Source organism: Canis aureus, chromosome 7, assembly GCF_053574225.1.
Source record: "Canis aureus isolate CA01 chromosome 7, VMU_Caureus_v.1.0, whole genome shotgun sequence".
NCBI lineage: Eukaryota > Metazoa > Chordata > Mammalia > Carnivora > Canidae > Canis > Canis aureus.
Window position 1 is genome coordinate 18,404,395 of NC_135617.1, and position 22,942 is coordinate 18,427,336.

The following is a 22,942-nucleotide window of genomic DNA, read 5'->3' on the forward strand; positions in this document are numbered from 1 at the left end:
TCAGAAATTTTGCATATATTTTCCTTAGTAAGATCAGTCTATAATCTTTTTTTTAAAGATTACTTATTTATTTGAGAGAGAGAGAGCAAGCACTGGTGCGGTGGGGTGGGGAGGGAGAGGGAGAAGCAGACTCCCAACTGAGCAGAGAGCCCAACTTGGAACTCCATCCCAGGACCCTGACATCATGACCCAAGCTGAAGGAGACACTTAACTAAAGGAGCCACCCAGGCACCCCAGGATATAAATCTCTCTCATGCTATACTTGTTTGGTTGGAAACCAATAGAACAGGGCAAAAGTGAGCCACTTGTAAGATTAGGTCAAGAAAACACGGCAGCTTCTCCACTGGATTCTGTCCCAGATCATTCACTATGAGGAAACTAGCTTCCATGTCCTAAGGAGACTCAGGTAGCTGTGGAGAGGCTTAAAAGAACCAAAACTCCCATTTCAATAGCTGAAAGGAATGGACACCTGTTAACCTTCACATGAGGAAGCTTGGAAGTATCTATAGCCTTCAGATAACTGCACTACCAGTAAAGAGATTGCCTATAACCTCTTGGGAGAGCCTGAACCAGACTCACCAGGGTAAGCCACCTGCAGATTCTCAGCTTTTAGACAATGTATTCCATAATACAGGCTTGTTGCTTTAAACTGCAGAATTTTAGGGTAATTTGTTATGCAGTAGTAGACAATACGGAAACTTCTTATTGTATTTCAGTATCATAAGAATCCACTGTTTCTCAAAGGTTGACTAGAAGTGCCAGGTGAAATCTGATGCTATGGGAAGATTCAATAAACTTTTAGAATTTTATAGGACACAATTAATTTAGATTATTTAAATTTCTTTCTGCACATAATTTTTTTTTTGTATTTTATAAGAAGATAGCCCATTTCTCATACAGTTTAAATATGGTGATATAAAATCTAAACTCTCTTCTGTATGGGGTAGTTTAATATTTGGCTTATAGTTTCTTTTTTTTTTTTTTTCCTTTTTAAATCTCACCAGTGACTTTTATAGTTGTAAGTGAAAAAAATGATGGATTTATCCAGGATACTGTTTTGAAGGTTTTGTATTCTATTTAATTGCTTGCTTCATCCTTATTAATTCCTCTTCCCCTTTATTATCAATATCCCAGTAGTATTGGTAATGCAGTAATTTTATCAGGGCTATTTTTATTTTATTTTATTTATTTATTTATTTATTTTAAATTTTTATTTATTTATGATAGTCACAGAGAGAGAGAGAGAGAGAGGCAGAGACACAGGCAGAGGGAGAAGCAGGCTCCATGCACCGGGAGCCCGACGTGGGACTCGATCCCGGGTCTCCAGGATTGCGCCCTGGGCCAAAGGCAGGCGCCAAACCGCTGTGCCACCCAGGGATCCCTATCAGGGCTATTTTTATATCTTAAATTTCGCTCTTGATTTTTCTTTTCAAGTAGTATTTTAACTAGAATTTTACAATTAAATTTTTTATTTGATAACTTTTAAATGGTTCATTTGGCCTTTTATTGTTTCATTATACTGAATATGGTCAAATAATACAGAATCTATGGTTATATTTCTTGTGAATTTATTAAGATTGATGTTGCCACCTACTACATATCCAATTTTTGAAAAGTATCTGTGTATAAATAAAAACAATGGTATTGTCTTGCTATTTAGTATAAAATTTTCCTTTGCGGTGCTACTGAAATCCTTTAAAACATCATTTGTTTCCATGATTCATGGATTTCCATAAGAAATAAAATCTTACACTGTGAAAAAATATCCATTTGTAACAGACTTTAATGCTACTACTGTGGGCAGCCCCGGTGGCGCAGCAGTTTAGTGCCGCCTGCAGCCTGGGGTGTGATCCTGGAGACCCAGGATCATGTCTCACATCAGGCTTCCTGCATGGAGTCTACTTCTTCCTCTGCCTGTGTCTCTGCCTCTCTCTCTCTCTCTCTCCCTCTCTCTCTCTCTCTCTCTCTGTGTTTCTATGAATAAATAAAAAAAAAACCAAAATCTAAAAAAATAAAAATAAAAAATACTATTACTACTACTACTACTACTACTACTACTACTACTTCATCTTACACCTGTCTTCAGACTTTCACCTGCTTTTATATGTAAGTAGATATGTGTGTGTAGAGGGTATACGTATTAAATACAGTTTAAATTACCAGATTGTGACAAATTTTTGAGCAGCAGTTTGTTTTCCAACTACTTTATAAATACTTAATTTCACACAGTTAACACTTATTTTTAGTATATCTTTGATATCTAGAGTTAAGAATATAAATCTACTTACTATATTATCTTCATAAAAGAACATTTCAATCCTTTTCTAAGTAAATAATATGTAAATGAAGGTAATATATGTATATAAAATAGTAATGGATCTTTAATAAATTATAATGTGTACAAGTTTTGGAATTCATGATAGGATTTTTTTTACAAAAAATACAGTATTGGAAAAGATTCTCATTCATATTTTCACATACTTTTAATAAAAATAAATATTCCAGAAACTAATATCCTCATGTCCAAAATAATTAACTTATGAGTAGCTTGATAATAAAATGAAATATCTTCAGAGGGTCCAGCTTAAGATGGTGACATAGGAGGACCTTAATTCATTTCCTCCCATGAAAATACCAAATAAGTACAAGAGTACAAATACAACTAAGTACAGAGTAATTTCCTCTGTAAGAAATCCAAAAAGTAGCTGAGCTACTTCTATACAATCAGGCTAACAAGAGAAAACCCCATGTTGAAATGGATACGACAGGCTGAGACACAATCTAACCATAAACTCCAGTATCAGTGCAGCAACCCACAATCATGAGGGACATAGATGCAAAAATTTTCAACAAAATACTAAACTGAATACAACAACACATGAAAAAGATAACACACCATGATTAAATGGGGTTTATTACAGGAACACAAGAGTTATTTCATCAGCAAATCAGTCAATGTGAAACACAACATTAATAAATAAAAAGAATATCATCAATAGATGGAGAAAAAAAAAAACATTTGACAAAATTCAACATCCATTTATGATAAAAGGTTCAACAAAGTGGGTATAGAGGAAATGTACCCAACATCATAAAGGCTGTATAGAACAAGCCCCCAGCTAACATCATACCTAATGGAGAAATGCTGAATTATTTTCCTCTAAGATCACAAATAAGACAAGGATGCCCACTCTCACCACTTTTTATCCAACAGAGTAATGGAATTCCCTACCAGAGCAACAATGAAAGAAAAAGAAATAAAATAATGCAAATTAGGAAGGAAGAAGCAAAACTATCATTATTTACAGATGATATATGACATAGAAAACTCTAAAACTTCATCAAAAAACTGTTAGAATAAACAAAATTTAGTAAAGTTGCAGAATACAAAACAGTATACAGAAATATGGTATTTTTATTCAATAGTAATGAACTATCAGAAAGAAAAGCTAAGGGGATCCCTGGGTGGCGCAGCGGTTTGGCGCCTGCCTTTGGCCCAGGGCGCGATCCTGGAGACCTGGGATCGAATCCCACGTCGGGCTCCCGGTGCATGGAGCCTGCTTCTCCCTCTGCCTATGTCTCTGCCTCTCTCTCTCTCTCTCTCTCTGTGTGACTATCATAAATAAATAAAAATTTAAAAAAAAAAAAAAAAAAAAGAAAGAAAAGCTAAGAAGATCCCATTTATAGTTGCATCAAAAATAATAAAATACCACAGAATAAATTTAACCAAAAAGGCAAAAGATCTGGATGCTGAAAAGTATAAGACATTAGTGAAAGAAAGGCAAGAAAATCAAATGGAAAGACATTCCGTGCAACAGAACTGTTAAAATGTCCATACTACACAAAGTAATGTATAGATTCAATACAATCCCTATGAATATTCCAATGGCATTTTCAACAGAAATGGAGCAAATCCTAAAATTTGTAATGGAACCACTAGAGAGAACCAAAGCAATCTTGAGAAAGAAAAACAAACCTGGAAGCATCAATGTCCTTGATTTCAAATTGTATTACAAAACTATAGTAATCCAAACAGTAGGGTACTGGCAAAAACAAAACAAAACAAAACAAAACAAAACAAAACAAAACAAACAAACTAGACACAGATCAATAGAACAAACAGAATCGAAAGCCTTCCTCTCCCCCAAAAACCACATGCAGATACGGTTAATTAATCTTCAACAATGGAGCCAAGAACACACAATGGGGAAAGGCCAGTCTCTGCAAATAAACTGTGTTGGGAAAACTACAGCTACAAGCAAAAAAAGAAAAACTGAATCACTAAATTATACCATATACAAAAGTAACTCAAAATGGATTAAAATTGGGACACCTGGGTAGCTCAGTTGGTTAAGCATCTGCCTTCAGCTCAGGTCATGATCTAAGGGTCCTGGGATGGAGCCCCTCATCAGGTTTTCTGCTCAGCAGGAATCTGCTTCTCCCTCTCTCTCTCTCTCTGCACCTCACTCTGCTCATGCTCTCGATAAGTAAAATCTTTTTAAAAATGGATTAAAATCTAAAACATAAGTCTAGAAAGTATAAAACTTCTGGAAGACAACACGGGTGATAAACTCCTTCACACAGGTCTTAGTGATGGTTTTTTGGATCTGACACCATAAAGGAAAGACAAAAGCAAAAATAAACAAGTGGGATTACATCAAACTAAAAAGCTTCTGCACAGCAAAGTGAAAGGCAAATAGCAAATGGGAGAAAATATTTACATAGTACATATTTAATAAGGGTTTAATATCCAAAATCAATTTAAAAAGTACAACCCAGGGTCATCTGGTTGGCTCAGTCAGTTAAGTGTCTCCCTTTGGCTCAAGTCATGATCTCAGAGTCATGGAATCAAGTCCCACATGGGGCTCTCTGCTCAGTGGGGAGTCTGCTTCTCCCTCTCTCTCTATACCTCCCCCTGCTCAAATAAATAAAATCCTTAAAAAAAAAAAAAAAAGGAAGTACAATCCAATTTAAAAAGGGGCAGTAGTTTAGACTATCTTTCCTAAGAATATATCCAGATGGTTAACAGGTACATAAAAAAGAGCTTATCATCACTTATTATCAGGGAAATGCAAATCAAACCACAATGAGACACACCTGTTAGTATGGCTATTATCAAAAATATAAGAAATAACAAATGTTGGGCACCTGGATGGCTCAGTCAGTTGAGCATCCAACACTTGGTTTCAGCTGAGGTCACGATCTCAGAGTTGTGGGATCAATCCCGTGTTAGGCTCTGCACTCAGTGTGGAATCTGCTTGAGATTCTCTTTCTTTCCCTCTGCCCCTTGCCCTGCTCATGTGCAAGCCCCTTCCTCCCTAAAATAAATCAATCTTTAAGAAATAATAAGTGTTGGAGAGGATGTAGAGACAAGGGAACACTTGTGCACTATTGGTGGGAATATAAATTGATGAGGCCACTATAGAAAACTTTATGGAAGTTTTTTAAAAAATTAAAAATAAAACTACCATATGATCCAGTAATCCCCTTTCTGGTATTTATCCAAAGGAAACAAAAACAAGCTTGAAAAAATACCTATGCTTACTGTATCCTTACAACCATGCTTCAGAGACATTACGGGTTTGGTTCCAGACCATCATAATAAAATGAATATGGCAAAAAAAAAGTGAGCCAAATGAATTTTTTTTGGCTTCCCAGTGCATAAAAAAGTTATGCTTACACTACACTGTAGTCTAAGTTTACAATGGTATTAGATCTAAAAAAACAATGTATGTGTCTTAATTAAAAAATATTTTAATGCTAAAAAGCACTAGCCATCATTTGATCTTTCAACAAGTCATAATCACTCATCGCAAATCACCTTAACCAATATAATGAAAAAGTTTGGAATACTGTAAGAATTACCAAAATGTGATGCAAAACATGAAGCAAATCCTGTTGGAATATAGTGCTGATATATATATGCTATATGCAGCCTTGCCACAAAATGTCAATTTTTTAAAAAAATATAGTATCTGCAAAGCACAAAAAGCTAAGCACCACAAACAAGGTGTGCCTATATTTACAACAGCCAAGAAATGAAAATAACCTAAATGTCCATTAATGAAGAAAATTTATAGACAAGGTGAATGTTATTTTACTACAAAAAGAAGGAAATCTTGTCATTTGTTACAACGTAGATGGACCTTGAGATCATTATGCTACAAATAAGTCTGTCAGATAAAGACAGATATCGTATGATCTCACTTAAATGTAGAATTAAAAACAAAACAACAACAACCTCATAGATACAGAGAACAGATGTTCTGAGGTGAGAGGGGGTAGAGGGTGAAATGAGTGAAGATGGTTAAAAGGTACAGATTTCCAGTTATAAAATAAAAATATACCTAGGTATATAAAGTATAGCATGGTGACTATAATTAACATGGTATTATACATTTAAAAGCCAATAAGAATAGATCTTAAAAATTTGTATCACAAGAAAAAATAATTTGTAAAAATGTGATGATGAATGTTAACTAGGTTTTTGTGATGATCCTTTCACAAAATAAACATATCAAATCATTATGTTGAATACCTGAAACTAAATATGTCATATGCCAATGATATCTCAAAAAAATATAAAATTAAATACCTTCAGATTATATTTATGAGCTTTATCCAAAATAGTTGGTACCAAGTCATCAGTATTTTCTCCATTCTCATCATTTGTACCAGGTGGGTACCAAGATAGGGCTAGTACACCTAATAGAAAAGGCCAAAAAGAAAAATAAATATAGGAACAGGAGTAACTAGAGGTATTCTAAAAAAAGTTTTTAAAAAGGTAGAATAAAGATCAAATTGTTAATAATAGAAAAGAAATACATTATCATATGAGTTGTTTTCTTACTTAGATACTATGTATGGTTATTTACTTTATATAGTCATATTTGTGAATTTTTTTATCAGGTATGAATATATTTTAGTTAATAGGTTTTACTTTCCAGAATAAGTTTAGGTTTACAGAAAAATTACACAGAAAGTAGTTTCCATATATTCTCCTCCTACACCCCTCTCCAACTCACATACAGGGTTCCTGTTATTAATATCTTGCAGTAATGTAGTATATTTGCCACACTTGAACCAATATTGATACATTATTAAGCAAAGTCCACAATTTACATTAGGGTTCACTCTTTATGATGTACAGTTGTATGGCTTCTGACAAAAGCATATGTGCCCACCATTACAGTATTATGCAGAATAGTTTTACCAACCTCAGAATCTTTTGGCATCTATTCATCCCTCCTTCCTCTCCCTCTCAATTCCCTGGATAATAACTGATCTTTTCAATATCTCTATTGCTTTGTCTTTTCCACAAGGTTACATAGGTGGAATCACACAGTAACTCTTTCAGTCAGCCATCTTAATTAAGGTTCATTTGTGTCTTTTTATGAATTTATAGAGCATTCTTTTTACTGCTGCATAATATCTCATTGCACAAATGTACCACAGTTTATCCATTTACATACTGGAAGATACTATGGATACTTACCATTTGGCACAATTACGAAAATTCAAGAAAAAAATTAGTTTCTCCTTGTATTACTTACTTACTTTTGAAATGATATATTACAAAATAAGTTTTAGAAACATAAGCCTGCAAAAAAAAACAAAACAAAACAAAACAAAAAAAAACACTAACTTTGAAGGAATATTGGAAATCAACTAATTCAAAGCCTCACTAATATATAAAGAAATGAGAGGCCATTAATAAAATGCTACTTATTTCTAAATCAATCAAAATACTCTTCAAGGCATGGAGATAAATACAATGGTACCAAAAGAGAAGCATGTGGAAATACAGAAGTGCAAGATTAGAAACCGGCAGAGAACTAAATTATAAGCCTTAAACTTTATAGTAGAACCAGCAATGTACAGAGCAGCCCCATCTAGAGAAATAAAACAGAACTGTCATCAAAGTTTACAGAAAGAGATGTCTGTATCATCTATCTACTCTGAAAATAAAAATAGCAATAAGAACACAAGAAGTAGAAAAAAAAATCTAAAATACATCAGATGCTTTAGGGAAGCTTATGGCTAGCCACGAAGGGAGTCCACCATATAGAGAAAAATGCTGGTAAGAAAGTGTCTGGAAACAATGGATCAAACATCTAAGCTGCCTACCAGCCTAGCTTATAAAAAGAACACTATCAGTGAAAAGTCACAATCAAAATATTCTCAACATGGAAATTATGAAAAAATCCTGCAAGAAATAAATGAAGAAAACAAAGTTGAGACAAAATAGTAAAGGAAGAATATACAAAAGAAAGAAAATGCCGTGAAGCCTAGGAAAATTGTAGGCATAGCATTCTTCCATGAAATACAAAAGATTCCTGTTTCTAGTAATAGATTAGGCTACACAGAACATTTCCAATGAAAAAAACTTATTAAATAAAATATGGATTACAAAAAACTTAAAGTCAAAGAGCTGGAGAGTAAGGAATTACTTGTCCAAATTGAGGCAAAATCATGAAGAAGAGAAGTAAATGAGCAAGGAAATCAGTCTGCCCAAAAGAGTTGGCAGAAGTAAACCAATTCTCAAAACTGTGGATTAAGTCCCAGGTTGAAAACACTTGGGAAATTCTCTAGCTTTAAAGTGACGAGTATTTTCTACTGTATTGAACAGCACAGATATAGAACATTTTCATTATCAAGAAAGTTCTATTGGACAGCATTGCTAGATTATTGATTCTCCTAATACTCTAACCATTTCATTCTTCTCTACTGATTTTTCTTCTTCATTTTCCTCGTTGAAGTTATATACTAAGGCTTAAGAAGAATGTTCTTTTTTTTTTTTTTTTTTTTACAAGAGGGTTTTTTTTTTTTTTTTAAAGATTTTATTTATTTATTTATTCATGAAAGACTGAGAGACAGAGAGAGCCAGAAACAAAGGCAGAGGGAGAAGCAGGCTCCATGCACCGGGAGCCCGATGTGGGATTCGATCCTGGGTCTCCAGGATCGCGCCCTGGGCCAAAGGCAGGCGCCAAACCGCTGCGCCACCCAGGGATCCCAAGAAGAATGTTCTTTGTTCCTCATTTTCTTTCAGATTTTTATTGTATCAAATTATCCTTTCCACATGTCTAATTCTATCCCCATACTGTGTTCCACAGTCTAATTTATCTTTGTACAGTGTCTCTTGAACTATATGACTCATGAGTTCTGAGTAAGTAATGGCCTGTGAAATAAGCCAATGATGATGGTCCTCCTCATGAGGAGGGTTGGACCACTTACAGAGGTAACGAATCATCACAGCAACCAGAAAACTTTCCCTAAACACATAAATTAAGTATCATTTACAAATATGATTACTGTGTATTTCTACTATTTCAACTGTTTAGTGACAAGAAATATTCTTTAAGGTCTATTCTTAGAATTTAGCAGTTTATTTTTTATTTTTTTAAGATATATCTATTTGAGAGACAGAGAGTGTGTGCCAAGCAGGGGGTGGGGCAGAAGGAGATAGTTTTCAAGCAGACTCCCTACTGAGCTCAGAGCCTGATGTGGGGCTTGATCTCATGACCTTTGAGATCGCAACCAGAACTGAAACCAAAAGTCAGACACTTAACCAACTGAGCCACCCAGGCACCCCTAGCATTTTATTAAATACAGATGTCCTATTGATTATGTTGTCCCTCCAAAGCACATATCACAGGGCCTTCAATATAAATGAAACTCAATTATGTTTTCTTCCAATGTAGTCAAATAATGAATCTAGACAGATAATAGTTAAGAACACAAGACATGAAATCAGACCTAGAGAATCAAGTTCCCATTCCATTATTTGATAGGTATTTTTTATTTTACTTAAATTTCCATTTGTAAAATGGATAGAAGTTCAGTTCATTCTCTAAAAGTTATGTTTTAAAAAGTACAGAGAATGAATAAAATAAGACCCCCACATAATTACAAGGAAATAAAAAGACAATGACAAATAAAGTAGGATGCATTTAACTCCGCAAAGTTTATAATAGCTTCTCATATAATTTACTGTTTCTTTCTAACATATCAAACATTATTCCAAACTAAAGATTTAGAAGAAAGGCAAGCCCAGTTCTAGACATGAATACTATTTTCACTATATAAGATAACCTATGTTCAACAAAAAGCACCAGGCATATAAAAAAGCAAGAAAAAAATAACTGTCAAGAGCCAAAGCAGTCAAAAGAACTAGACTAAGATATGAAACAGAAATAATTAAACAATGAGTATAAAATTATTATGATTAAAACATTAAAAGGTCTAATGGGAAAGAGAGCCATCATATGTAGATCAGCTGAGATGAAAACTAAGAATCAAATAGAAATTCAGGAAAGATATGTAGGATGATCCCAAACTCACCTCCTCCCAAGATTATAGCACATATATGTAAAATATATGAAAATAATCTGAAGACTGGCAGAGAAGACTTTCCAAAGTTAAATCACAGACAGGTAGTCACATCAAAAAGGATAGAAGAGGTGGAGGCACAATTAGGAATCAAAACACCAGGTGAGATTAACCACAAACAGGACTTATACCACAACTAAAGAAAAGGAAGAGGATTAAACCCAACACCAGCACGCAGGACACTGGGGAATGCACTGGGAAGATGAGTTCCCATAACATCAAGCCTTGAAAACCAATGGGACTTAACTTTAGGAACTTTATATCAGCAAGACTTAACTTCGCATACTTTAAAAATCAGCTGGGATTAACTTCAACAGGGTCAGATAACAATAGGGAACAGAGTCCTGCCTTTAAAAATCCAGCATAATTATTAACTCAACCAGAGACACAGCACAACAGCAGTCTGAAAAGTGCCTGGGGTATACATGAAGATTTATTCAGTAATCTTAGAACATATGCCAGGGGGAGGGGGCGAGGGGGGAATCATCAGAAGACTTCTTTCGAAACAAAAGTATTGGTAAGGTGTCATTTCTCTTGCCCTCTCCCATCCTAGGTAGTCGGACACTTGCAGGAGCCAGTACTAACACTCTCTACCTATCTTGCTAGTACTATGTGCTCTGTCCCCACATTCACCTGCAGACCTACCATCCAACCCTCCTACCGCCCTGTCAGGCATTCCACCAAAGTGGTTCCTGCCCCACCATAACCCTCAAGCAACCCCAGCAGGGACCGGCATCACTCAAAAGTGATTCCTGCCCTGGGGAAAGGGGAAGATAATCCTACACTAGAATGCCCAAAGTTCCAGCATCAAAGCCTCTTTACTGGCTGAACAGAAAGAACGTTTGCTGTTTGGTATCCCACAGCTGTGGCAGAAAGGCTAAGGGCAAACAGCCTGATTGCTGACCCTACCCACCTACTAGCCTGCCAAGGCCTCAAATAGACTTCTCAATTGCACAAACTGCCTAGTGTACCTACAATGGGTCACTGCAGTTGGCTGAGCTGAACACAAAAGCAGTTCCACCACAACATTAGGGCACACACCGCCTACAGAGGAGACACCCCAGGTGTACCTGTTTCTGGTGACCAGGGAGGATTGACAGGGTACCACAGGACCTCTTCTACAGGCCATTACTTTTAAAAAAGCAGGAGACATAAATGATCTCCCTAATAAATGGACACAAACACAGAGTTAGACAAAATGAGGACATGGAGAAATATGTCCCAAATGAAACAAATCATAGCAAAAGAATTAAATGAAACTGAGATAAGCAAATATGCCTGACAGACAATTCAAAGTAATGATCATAAAGATAGTCACTGGACTTGAAAATAGAATGAATGAACTCAGAACTTCAACAAAGAGATGTATAAAAGAAGAGCCAGTTAGAGATAAAGAACTCAATTGCTTAGATTATGAAACAAAACAAAAAGCCAGAGATAATCCACAGAAGATTAGAGGATGTAGAAGAACAGATCAGTGATCTGGAAGACAGGGTAATGGGAGGAAGCATCCAAGCTGAACAGCAAAGAGAGAAAGAGGTTAATGAAAAGAAGAGGAGGAAGAGGACGAGGAGGAGGAGGAGAAGGAGGGAGGGAGGGAGGGAGGGAAGGAAGGAAGGAAGGAAGGAAGGAAGGAAGGAAGGAAGGAAGGAAGGAAGGAAGGAAGGAAGGAAGGAAAGAAGAGGAAGAGGAGGAGGAGGAGGAAGAGGAGAAGATGATTAAAGAAACTCATCATCAAGTGTAGTAACATCCACATTATAGGGAAAACATAAAAAGGAAAGAGAGAAGACAGGAGAAAATCTGAAAAAGTAAAGCTGAAAACTTCTAATCTGGGAAAGGAAATGGACATCAGATCCAGGAAGCACACACAGGCACCAACAAGATGAACCCAAGGTCCACACTAAGACACATAGTAAGTAAAATGGCAAAACATAACGATAAAAAGAATTTTAAAATCAGCAAGAGTAAATAAAAAGTTATATACAAGGAAAAAACTCCCTAAGGCTATTAGCTGATTTCTCAGCAGAAACTGTAAAGGTCAGAAGAAAGTGGCATGATATATTCAAAAGGATGAAAGGGGGGCGGGGAATAAAACAAAACAAAACATAAAATTTGCTACCAAGAATGCCCAGCAAGTTTATCATTCAGAATAGAAATAGGATGTCTGAGTGGCTCAGTGATTGAGCATCTGCCTTTGGTTCAGGTCATGATCCCGGGACTGAGTCCTGCATCGGGCTCCCCAAAGGGAGCCTACTTCTCCCTCTGTCTATGTCTCTGCTTCTCTCTCTGTGTCTCTGATGAGTAAGTAAAATATTAATAAAAGAAAAAGGAAAAGAAAAAGGAAAAGAAAAAGAAAAAGGAAAAGGAAAAGGAAAGGGAAAAGAAAAAGGAAAAGGAAAGGGAAAAGAAAAAGAAGTAGCTTCCCAAACAAAAGTTAAAGGAGTTCATCACCACTAAACCAGCCTTACATGATAAACAGAATTCTTCATATCAAAAGAAACCATAAGTACAAGTAAGAAAATTATAAAAGAAAAAAATTCACAGGTAAAAGCACACATACTGTAAAGGAAGTAAATGAATTACTTATAAAGCCAGTATGGAAGTTAAGACATAAAAGCAGTAAGATCAATTATACCTACAAAAGTCACTTGAAGCATATACAAACTAAAAAGACATAATATATATATTTAGTACTATTCAGAATGTGTTTGAACTTAAGCAATCATGAACCAAGACTGGTATGCACATTATATATAAATTAATGGAAACCAAAAATCAAAAACCTATACATGGATACACAGAGACACACACACAGAATCCAAGCATAACACTAAATAAAACCATCAAACGAAATTAAAAGAAAGATACAGAGAAAAGCTAAAACAACCAAAAAAGCATTAAGTACATACCTATCAATATTAAATATAAATGGACTAAATGCTCTTAAAAGACACAGGGCTACTGAATGGCTAACAGAACAAGACCCATCTATATCCTGCCCAAAAAACATTCACTTCAGACCTAAAGATACACACATTCTGAAAAGAAGGAGACCTGGAAAACCTAGACCATCCAACAACAACAACAAACTTTATTATCAACACTAATGGGACAGAATAAACTTTAAAACAAAGACTGTAGCAAGAGACAAAAACGGGCATTACATAATAATAAAGGGGTCAATCCAACAAGAAGATATAACAATTGTACATATCTATACACCCAAAATAGAAACACCTAAATATATAAAGCAACCATTGACAGCAATGGAGAAATTGACAGTATTATAATAATAGTAGAGGTGTTTATACCCCCACTTACATCAATGGAAAGACAATCCAGAGAGAAAAATCACCAAGGAAAAAGTAGCTCCGAATGACACATTAGATCAGATGGAAATTAACAGATGTATTCAGAACATTCTATTCAAAAACAGAAAAAAATACATTCTTTCCAAATGCACATCGAACATTCTCCAAGACACATAATATGTTAGGACACAAAACAAGTGTCAATAAATTTAAGAAGATTAAGATCATATATAGGATCTTTTTGCCATGATAATGTGAAACTAGAAGTCAATTACAAGAAAAAAATCTGTAAAGATCATAAATACAGCAAGGCCAAACAACATGCTACTAAGCAGTGAGTAAGTCAATCATGAAATCAAAAAGAAAATTAAAAAGCACTTAGAGATAATGAAAATAAAAATATACTATCCAAAATCTTTGGGACACATAAAAAGCAGTTCAGCTCTAAGAGAGAAGTTATGGCAATACAGGCCTGTCTCAAGAAACAAGAAAAAATTTCAAATTACCAAACCCAGGCCTAAAAGAGCTAGAAAAAGAACAAACATAGTCCAAAGACAATAATAAAGTTCAGAGCAGAAACAGAGATAGATAGATGATAGATAGATAGATAGATAAGTAAATAAAGACCACCAAACAGAAAAAAAGAAAAAAAGATCAATGAAATCAGGACTGCTTCCTTGAAAAGAAAAACAAAATTGATAAAATTTTGGCCAGATTCATCAAGGAAAAAAAAAAAAGAGGACTCAAATAAATAAAATCAGAAATGAAGGAGAAATAACCACCAATACCACAGAAATGTGAAGATTTATAAAAGAATATAATGAAAAAATATGTTTCAACAAATTGGTGCAAGAGGCAGCTTGGTGGCTCAGTGAGTTAAGTACCCAACTTGATTTTGGTACAGGTCATATCAGGGTCATGAGATTAAGTCCCACTTGGGGTTCTGCACTGGGCATGGGGCCTGCTTAAGATTCTTCCTTTCCTCTCCCCTTCCCCACCACTTGCACATCCATAAAATTGGGATAACCTAGGAGAAAAGGATTAATTCCTAGAAATACATAATCTTCCAAAACTGAATCAGGACGAAATAGAAAATTTGAATAGGCCAATGACTAGTAATAAAATTGAACTGGTTATAAAAAAGCTCCCAACAAATAAACGTTCAAACCCAACAGATTTACAAGTGAATTCTACCAAACATTTAAAGAAGAGTTAATGTTTACTCTTATCAAACTATTCCCCAAAACAGAAGGAAAATTAACAAATTAATTCTATGAGGCCATCATTAGACTAATACCAAAACTAGACAAAGACAATACATGGAAAGAAAACTGGAGACCAGTATTTCTGATTAACATGTAGATATAAAATCCTCAACAAAATACCAGCAAACAGAATTCAACAATATACTAAAAGGATCATTCACCACAATCAAGTAGGATTATTCTAGGGATGCAAGGGTGTTTCAATATGTGCAAAACAATCAATGTGATATATCACAATAACAAGAGAAAGGATAAAAACCATATGATAAACTCAATCGATGCAAAAATAGCAAATGACATAAACATACACCCATTTGTGATAAAGACTCTCAACAAAATGGGTTTTGAGGTAACATAATTCAAGATAATAAAAATCACATAGTAAAACCCCACAATTAACACCACAGTCAATGGTGAAAGATTGAAAATGTTTCCTTTTTCAGGAATGAAGCAAGGATGTCCACTCTCACTATCTTTATTCAATATAGTACTGAAGTCCTAATTGCAGTAATCAGACAAGAAATAGAAGTTATCCAAATTGGTAAAGAAGTAAAATTGTCACTATTTGCAAATGACATGATACTATACATAGAACACCCTAAAGACTCCACCGAAAAACTACTAAGAACTGATCAATGAATTCAGTAAAGTTGCAAGATACAAAATTAATAAAAAGAAATCTGTTGCATTATCTATACATTACTGACAAAGTATAAGAGAAATAAAGAAAACAGCTTCATTTACAATCACACCAAAAATAATAAAATATCTGAGAATAAACTTAATAAAGAAGGTAAAAAAAATTATACTTTGAAAACTATAAAACACTGATGAAAAAAATTAAAGAACACTAATAAATGGAAAAATGTTCCATATTCATGGTTTGGAAAAATACTGTTGAAATGTCCATATTAACAAAAGTAATCTATAGACTCAATGCAAGCTCTATCAAAATACCAACAGCACTTTTCACAGAACTGAAACAAATAATCCTAAAATTTGTATAGAACCACTAGACCTCAGTCAAAGCAATCCTGTGAAAGAAGAATAAAGTTGGGTCACCTAGGTGGCTCAGTCAGTCAAGTGTCTGCCTTTGGCTCAGATCATGATCTCAGGGCCCTGGGAGTCCTGCATTAGGCTCTCTGCTCAGCTGGGAAGTTGGCTTCTCCTCTTTCTCTGCCTCTGCCTCTGTGATCTCTCTCTCTCTCTCTCTCTCTCTAATAAGTAATTTTTTTTTAAAAGGAGTAAAGTTGAAGGTATCACAATCCCAGATTTCAAGGTACACTACACAAAGATGTAGTAATCAAAACCGTATTGTATTGGATAAAAAATAAGAAACATAAATCAATGGAACAGAACAGAGGGCTCAGAACTAAACCCATAGTCAATTAGTCTATAACAAAGGAAACAAGGATATACAATGGGATAAAGATAGACTTGTCAATAAAGGGTTCTGGTAAAGCTCTACAGCTACATGCAAAGAAGTGAAACTGGACAACTTTCTCCCAATATACAAAAAAAATAAACTCAAAAGGGATTAAAGACCTAAGTGTGAGACCTGCAACTCAATATCTCCCTAGAAGAAAACAGTAATGTCTTTTGACAATGGTCTTAGCAAAATTTTCCTAGTTTTGTCTCCTTTGACAAGGGAAACAAAAGCAAAAATAAACTATTGGGACTATCCCAAAATAAAAAGCTTTGCCCAGCAAAGGAATCCATGAACAAAATGAAAAGGCAACCTACTGAATGGGAGAAGGTGTCTATAAATCATATGTCATATCATATAACTTAACACCAGTATCACCAATAAAAAAAAAAACAAAAAATAATTTGATTTAAAAATGGGCAGAAGTCTTGAATATTTTTTCCAAAGAGGACATACAGACAACCAATAATCACATGAAAAGATGTTCAACACCACTGATCATCAGGGAAATGCAAATCAAAACCAAAATGAAATATTATCTTGTATCTGTTAGTATGGCTAGAATAAAAAAGACAGCAAATAACAAGTCTTGGCAAGAATATGGGAAAAAAGAAACCCTTATACAATGTTGGAAAGACTGTAAATAGGTGCAGCCACTGTGCAAAAAACAGTATAGAGGTTTCTCAAAAAACTAAAAATAGAAATACCTTATGATCGGGGGCACCAGGTGGTTAAGTGTCTGCCTTTGGCTCAGGTCACGATCTCAGGGTCCTGAGATCAAGCCCCACATTGGGATCCCTGCTCAGTGGGGAGTCTGTTCTCCCTCTCCCTCCATCTCCTCTCCACATTCATGCATGCTCACACTCTCACACAGATAAAGAGATGGTAGATAGATAGATAGATAGATAGATAGATGATAGATAGATAGATAGATAGATAGATAGATCGATCTTGAAAGCGTTCAGAAAGGAAGGAAGAAAAAGACCTTATGATCCAGTAATTCTACTACTGGAAATGAAAACACTTATTTTTTTCTACAGAAAATGAAAACACTAATTCAAAAAGATATATGCACCATTATTTACAATAGCCAAAATATAGAGGCAGACCAAGTACCCTTCCATAGATGAATTGCTAAATATGATGTGGTGTGTCTAAATACATGTATATACGTACACACACACAATGGAATATTACTTAGCCATAAAAAGAATGAAGTATTGCCATTTGAAAAACATAGATGGACCCAGAGCGTATTAAGTGAAATAAGTCAGGGACACAAATATCATGGTATTTCATTTATATGTGGAACCTAAAAAATAAAACAAACAAAAAACAAAGCAGAAACAGACCCATAAATATGAAGAACAAATTGGTAGCTGCCTGAAGGGAGAACGGTGGGGGGATGGGTGAAATGGATAAAGGATATTAAGAAGTATAAACTTAGAGTTAAGGAATAAATAAGTCAGAGAGATGAAAGGTATAGCATAGGGAATGTCATCAATAATATTGTAATAACATTGTATGGTGACAGATGGTGACTACACTTATAGTAGCACTAAGCCACATATGTTGAACAAGTATGTTGAGCACTTGATATCAATACAACACTGTATGTTAGTTGTACCTCAATAAAAAGAATAAGAAATTTGGGTATGAAAAACATGTTAAAAGATGAAGAATACCTTCAACAAACTCATGAACAGAATGAACAGAGCTAAGGAGAGTAAATTCAAGCAAGTCACAAAAATTATAATAATTAAAATATAATAATAAAGTTTAAAAAAAAACATCCAACATTTCTAGGATAAACATCAACATTCTACCATTCATCTCATTGTAAACTCTGAAGAGGCAGAAGGTATACATGTCAAAGTAATTGCTAAGAATTATCTAAAGCAGATGACAGACAAAACGACAAATTCAAGAAGCTCAGAATACCTAGGATAAATACCAAAACCAACATATACAAATCTTTAAACTGCTAAAAATAAAAAACGAAGAAAAAAACATTTTAAGTCAATGCAAGAAGACAGAAACATTCAGAAAAGTAAAGATATGAAAAGATTTGTAAAAATTATAGTATACTTATCAGAAACCAGGATCGAAGATAATAGAGTAACATTTTTAAAGTTCCATAAGAACACAAAAACCTCTAAAATCTGCCCACTGAGAATTCTATAGCAGAAGAAACATCATTCAAAACAATATAAACAACACTTGAAAGAATTCCTCACAAGCAGATTAGTATTATAAGAACACTGGAAATATAAAAGATAAAATTAACATTTGTCTTTTAATTATTTATAAGATGAATGATTGTTTATTTTACTTTTTTTTTTGAATGATTGTTTAAAGCTGTCATCAACAAACTATGGCACACAAGCCAAATCTTCTCCTCTGTAAGTTTTCTATACATTTGTTTACATATGGCCACTTTTACATTTAATGGCTGAGTTGGGTAGTTGTAATAGACAATGTGGCCTGCAAAACCAAAAATATGGCTGGTCCTTTAAAGAAGATGTTAGCCAACCTCTGATCTATAAGAAAAAGAGTAATAATGTACAGTGTCTTATGTGACAGTTATGACAATAGCAAAAGATATGGGACGGAAAAATTTGGAATATATTGTGATGAGGTCCTTATACTATATACAAAGTATGTATTATTTGCAAGTGGACTGATCACATAAAGGTGTACTTGGTAAACCTTATGTCAACAACTAAAAAAAGAAAAAAGAAGCAAATAGTGAAGAGCATATGAATCATAAAAATTATTCAATTAATCCAAAGAACACAGAAAAAAAAGAGGGGAACAAAGAAATGGAATAAATAGGGAGTGGCAAATGACAGACTGCAATCCATCTAATCCTATATCACACTGAATACAAACAGTCTAAGCATACCATTTTAAGGACAAAATTTTCAAATTGGTTTAAAAAAAGCAAGACCTGATCAGACTGATTTCCTTGAACACAACTTAAGTATGAAGACATAGATGGGTTAAGAAAGAACAAAAAAAAAGATTTACCAGGTAAACACTAATTAAAGAGAGCTTGAGTTGTTATATTAACATCAAGGAAGACCTTAGAACAAAGAATATTTCCGGCACTAATAAGGGATATTTCAGACAGGCATGGGTGGCTCAGCAGTTAAGCGTCTACCTTCAGCTCAGGGCGTGATCCTGGAGTCCTGGGACCGAGTCCCATATCGGGCTCCCTACATGGAGCCTGCTTCTCCCTCTGCCTATGTCTCTGGTTCTCTCTTTCTGTGTTTCCCATGAATAAATAAATAAAATCTTTAAAAAAAATAAGGGATACTTCATAATAAAGGACTCCATCCAAATGATATAGCAGTTCTCAATGTTCATGTACTTAACAAAAGACCTTCAAAATATAGAAAACAAAAAAATGGCAGACCTGGGAGGGGAAACAGATTAAGTCCACAATTACACTTGAAGACATCAACACTGTTTTATCAATAATTGATAGAACAAGTAGACAACTGGCAAGCATAGAAAAGATCTGAACAATACTATCAAGAACTTCAACTGACATTTGTAAGATATAATTCCACAGCAATTAATATTTTTCCAGATAATGAAACCAAGTATTGGTTTCCTGAAAGGATCAGTAATATTAGATACACTTGACAAAATTAAAAAAAAAAAAAAAAAAAAAAAAAGAGAGAGAAAAAAAAACTATTAAAAGCACAGATGAAAGAGGTAAAACATTCAGAATATAAAGACCTCATATATTTTAAAAGCGTAATGGAGGCATAATATAAACAAATTTTTGTACATAAAACTGACAAATATGATGATACTGACCAGTTCTTTAAAAACTAAAAAAGGACCAAACTCACTCAAGAAGAAATAGATAACATGGATAGTCCTATTAATGAACTTGAATTTAAATGAAGTAAGAAACCGCCAGGCCAAAATGGTTTCACTGGAGAATTCTATCAAATACAGAATATGAAATACCACCAACTCTACTTAACCTCTTCCAGAAAAAAAGAGGGAAGTTTTAACTAGTTTTATCAGGCTAGCCTTTTTATTTTTGTTTTTTTAACATTTTAATTATTTATTAGAAAGAGAGTATAAGTGTAAGTGAAGGGAGGGGCATAGGGAAAGGAAGAGAATATCAAGCAGATTCCACACTGAGTATGAAGCCTAATGTGAGGCTGGATCTCATGACTGTGAGATCATGATTTAAGCCAAAATCAAATGCTAGACACCTAACTGAGCACTTCACCAGCACTACTTTAATAACAAAAAGACAGATATTTCAAGAAAAGAAAAAATTGCAGACCAATCTACAAGCTGAACATGGACATAGACAAATCTTTTAAAAAAGATTAGCAAACAGGATATACTATTATATAAACAAGATAATAAATTATCAACAAATGGGGTTTATTCCAGGAATGAAGAATAAGATTTAACATTAAAAAATAAATCCTCTCAAGTCTATATTTAATATACTATATTAAAGACTAAAGGATTAAACAACAGTAGATCAAAAAAGCAATCATAAGCCAAGTGTTTTCTAAACACTTAGAAAAAAATAAAACAAACATGACATATCAAAACTGGATATGGACGAGGTGATACTAGCTAAGGGGATAAACTGACAGCCATAAATGCTTACATCTAAAAAACAAGAATGATCTCAAAACCACCACCTAACTTTACAACTTAAGGAATTAGTACAAGAAGAAAAAAGTAGTAAGACTTCTAGAAGGAAGGAACTTATAAAGATTAGAGCACAGATAAGTGAAATAGGGAATTAAGAAACAGAAAAATCAATGAAAACAAAGGTTGGTTCTTTGAAGAAATCATCAAAACTAACAAACCTCTAGCCAGATGGGCTAAGAAAAAGGAAAGAAGATACAAAGTACTAAAATCAGAAAGACAAGTGGGGACATTACTAATAATTCTACAGAAATAATTATCAGAGAGTACTATGAAAAAATATATGGCAAAAAATTGGACAACCATATTGAAATGTACAAATTCCTAGAAGGCCCAAAGCTACCAACACTAAACCATGAAGAAATAAATAGAATGGACTTATAACTAGCAAGCAAAGTAAATCACTAATCAAAAATCTCCCAACAAGGAAAAGCCCTGGACCCAAAGGTTTCATAGGTGAGTTCTATCAATATACATTAAAGAAGAATTAAACCAATTCTTCTCAAGAGGAGGGAATACTTTTTAATTCTGAGGTCAGCATTACCTTAACACCAAAGCAAAGACATAATTAAACCATTATCCCAAACGAATATTGATGTAAAAATTCCTCAACAAAATACAGATGGTACCAGATATGAGATGGTTCAACTTAAGATTTTTCAACTTTATGATACTATGATAGTGTGAAAGTGATAGGCATTCAGTAGAAACCGTATTTTGAATTTTGATCTTTTCCTGGGCTAACAATATGTGGTACAATACTCCCTCCTGATGATGAGCAGCAGCAGTGAGCCACAGTTCCTAGTCAGCCAGGTGATCATGAAAGTGAACAAGCCATACATCTACAATCATTTTGTACCCATACAACTGTTCTGTTTTTCACCTGCAATATAGTATTCAATAAATTACATGAGATTTTTGACACCTTATTTATAAAAGAGGCTTCATATTAGATGATTTCCCAACTACTGGTGAATATAAGTGTCCTTAGAACCTTTAAGGTAGACTGAGCTATGTTAGGTTAGATGTATTAAATGTATTTTCAGGGCGCCTGGGTGGCTCAGTGGTTGAGTGTCTGCTTTTGGCTCAGGTCATAATCCTGTGGTCCTGGGATCGAGTCCTGCATCAGGCTCCTCACAGGGAGCCTAATTCCCCCTCTGCCTATGTCTCTGCCTCTCTTCTCTGCCTCTCATGAATAAGTAAAATCTCTAAAAAAAATTAAAATTTTAAAAAATGTATTTTTGACCTATGATATTTTCAACTTACTATGGATTTAACAGGACATAAACCCATCAGAAGACGAGGAAGATCTATCATTACTGAAAAAGTCAACTGTATAGTAAAAGGATTACAAACCTTGATTAAGTGGAATTTATTCCTGAATGCAAGGATGGTACAGTATGTGGAAATAAATAAATGTAGTATACCACAGAGTGAAGAAGGAAAAAAAAAAAATCTACATCGATGAGAAAAAGGGCCTGACAAAATTCAACTCTTCCATGATAAAAATACTCAAAAACTGAGAAGGAAATTATCACAATGAAAGTTATATATAAAAATACCAGAGTGAACAGCTAAGAGTGAGACTAAGTTTTTCCTAGAGAATCAAGAACAAGGCAGAATGGTTACTTTCACCACTTCCATTTAACACATACACTAACACACTAACCATAAAACATCTGAAAAGCATGGAAGAAAACTCCAATTCATAATACCATCAAAATAAAAAAAAGGTATTCACAAAATAACGCAGGCATAAAACTAAATATGAACTGAAAGTTTTCTTCCTAATCACGATTAGATAATAACATACAAAGTATGTCATTTACATATTATTTATTTATATGAACATATAT

The 22,942-nt window shown here is 34.3% G+C and overlaps 1 protein-coding gene across 8 annotated transcripts in view; it reads right to left on the minus strand.

Annotated features, from left to right (window-relative positions):
• Positions 1 to 22,942, minus strand: part of MANEA (mannosidase endo-alpha) — a 74,936-nt gene that overhangs the window by 25,959 nt on the left and 26,035 nt on the right. For all 8 annotated transcript variants that reach the window (XM_077903048.1, XM_077903042.1, XM_077903047.1 and 5 more), the window contains one exon: positions 6,596 to 6,705. In XM_077903048.1, coding sequence (XP_077759174.1) covers positions 6,596 to 6,705 — 110 coding nt within the window. The remainder of the gene's footprint in view (positions 1 to 6,595; positions 6,706 to 22,942) is intronic.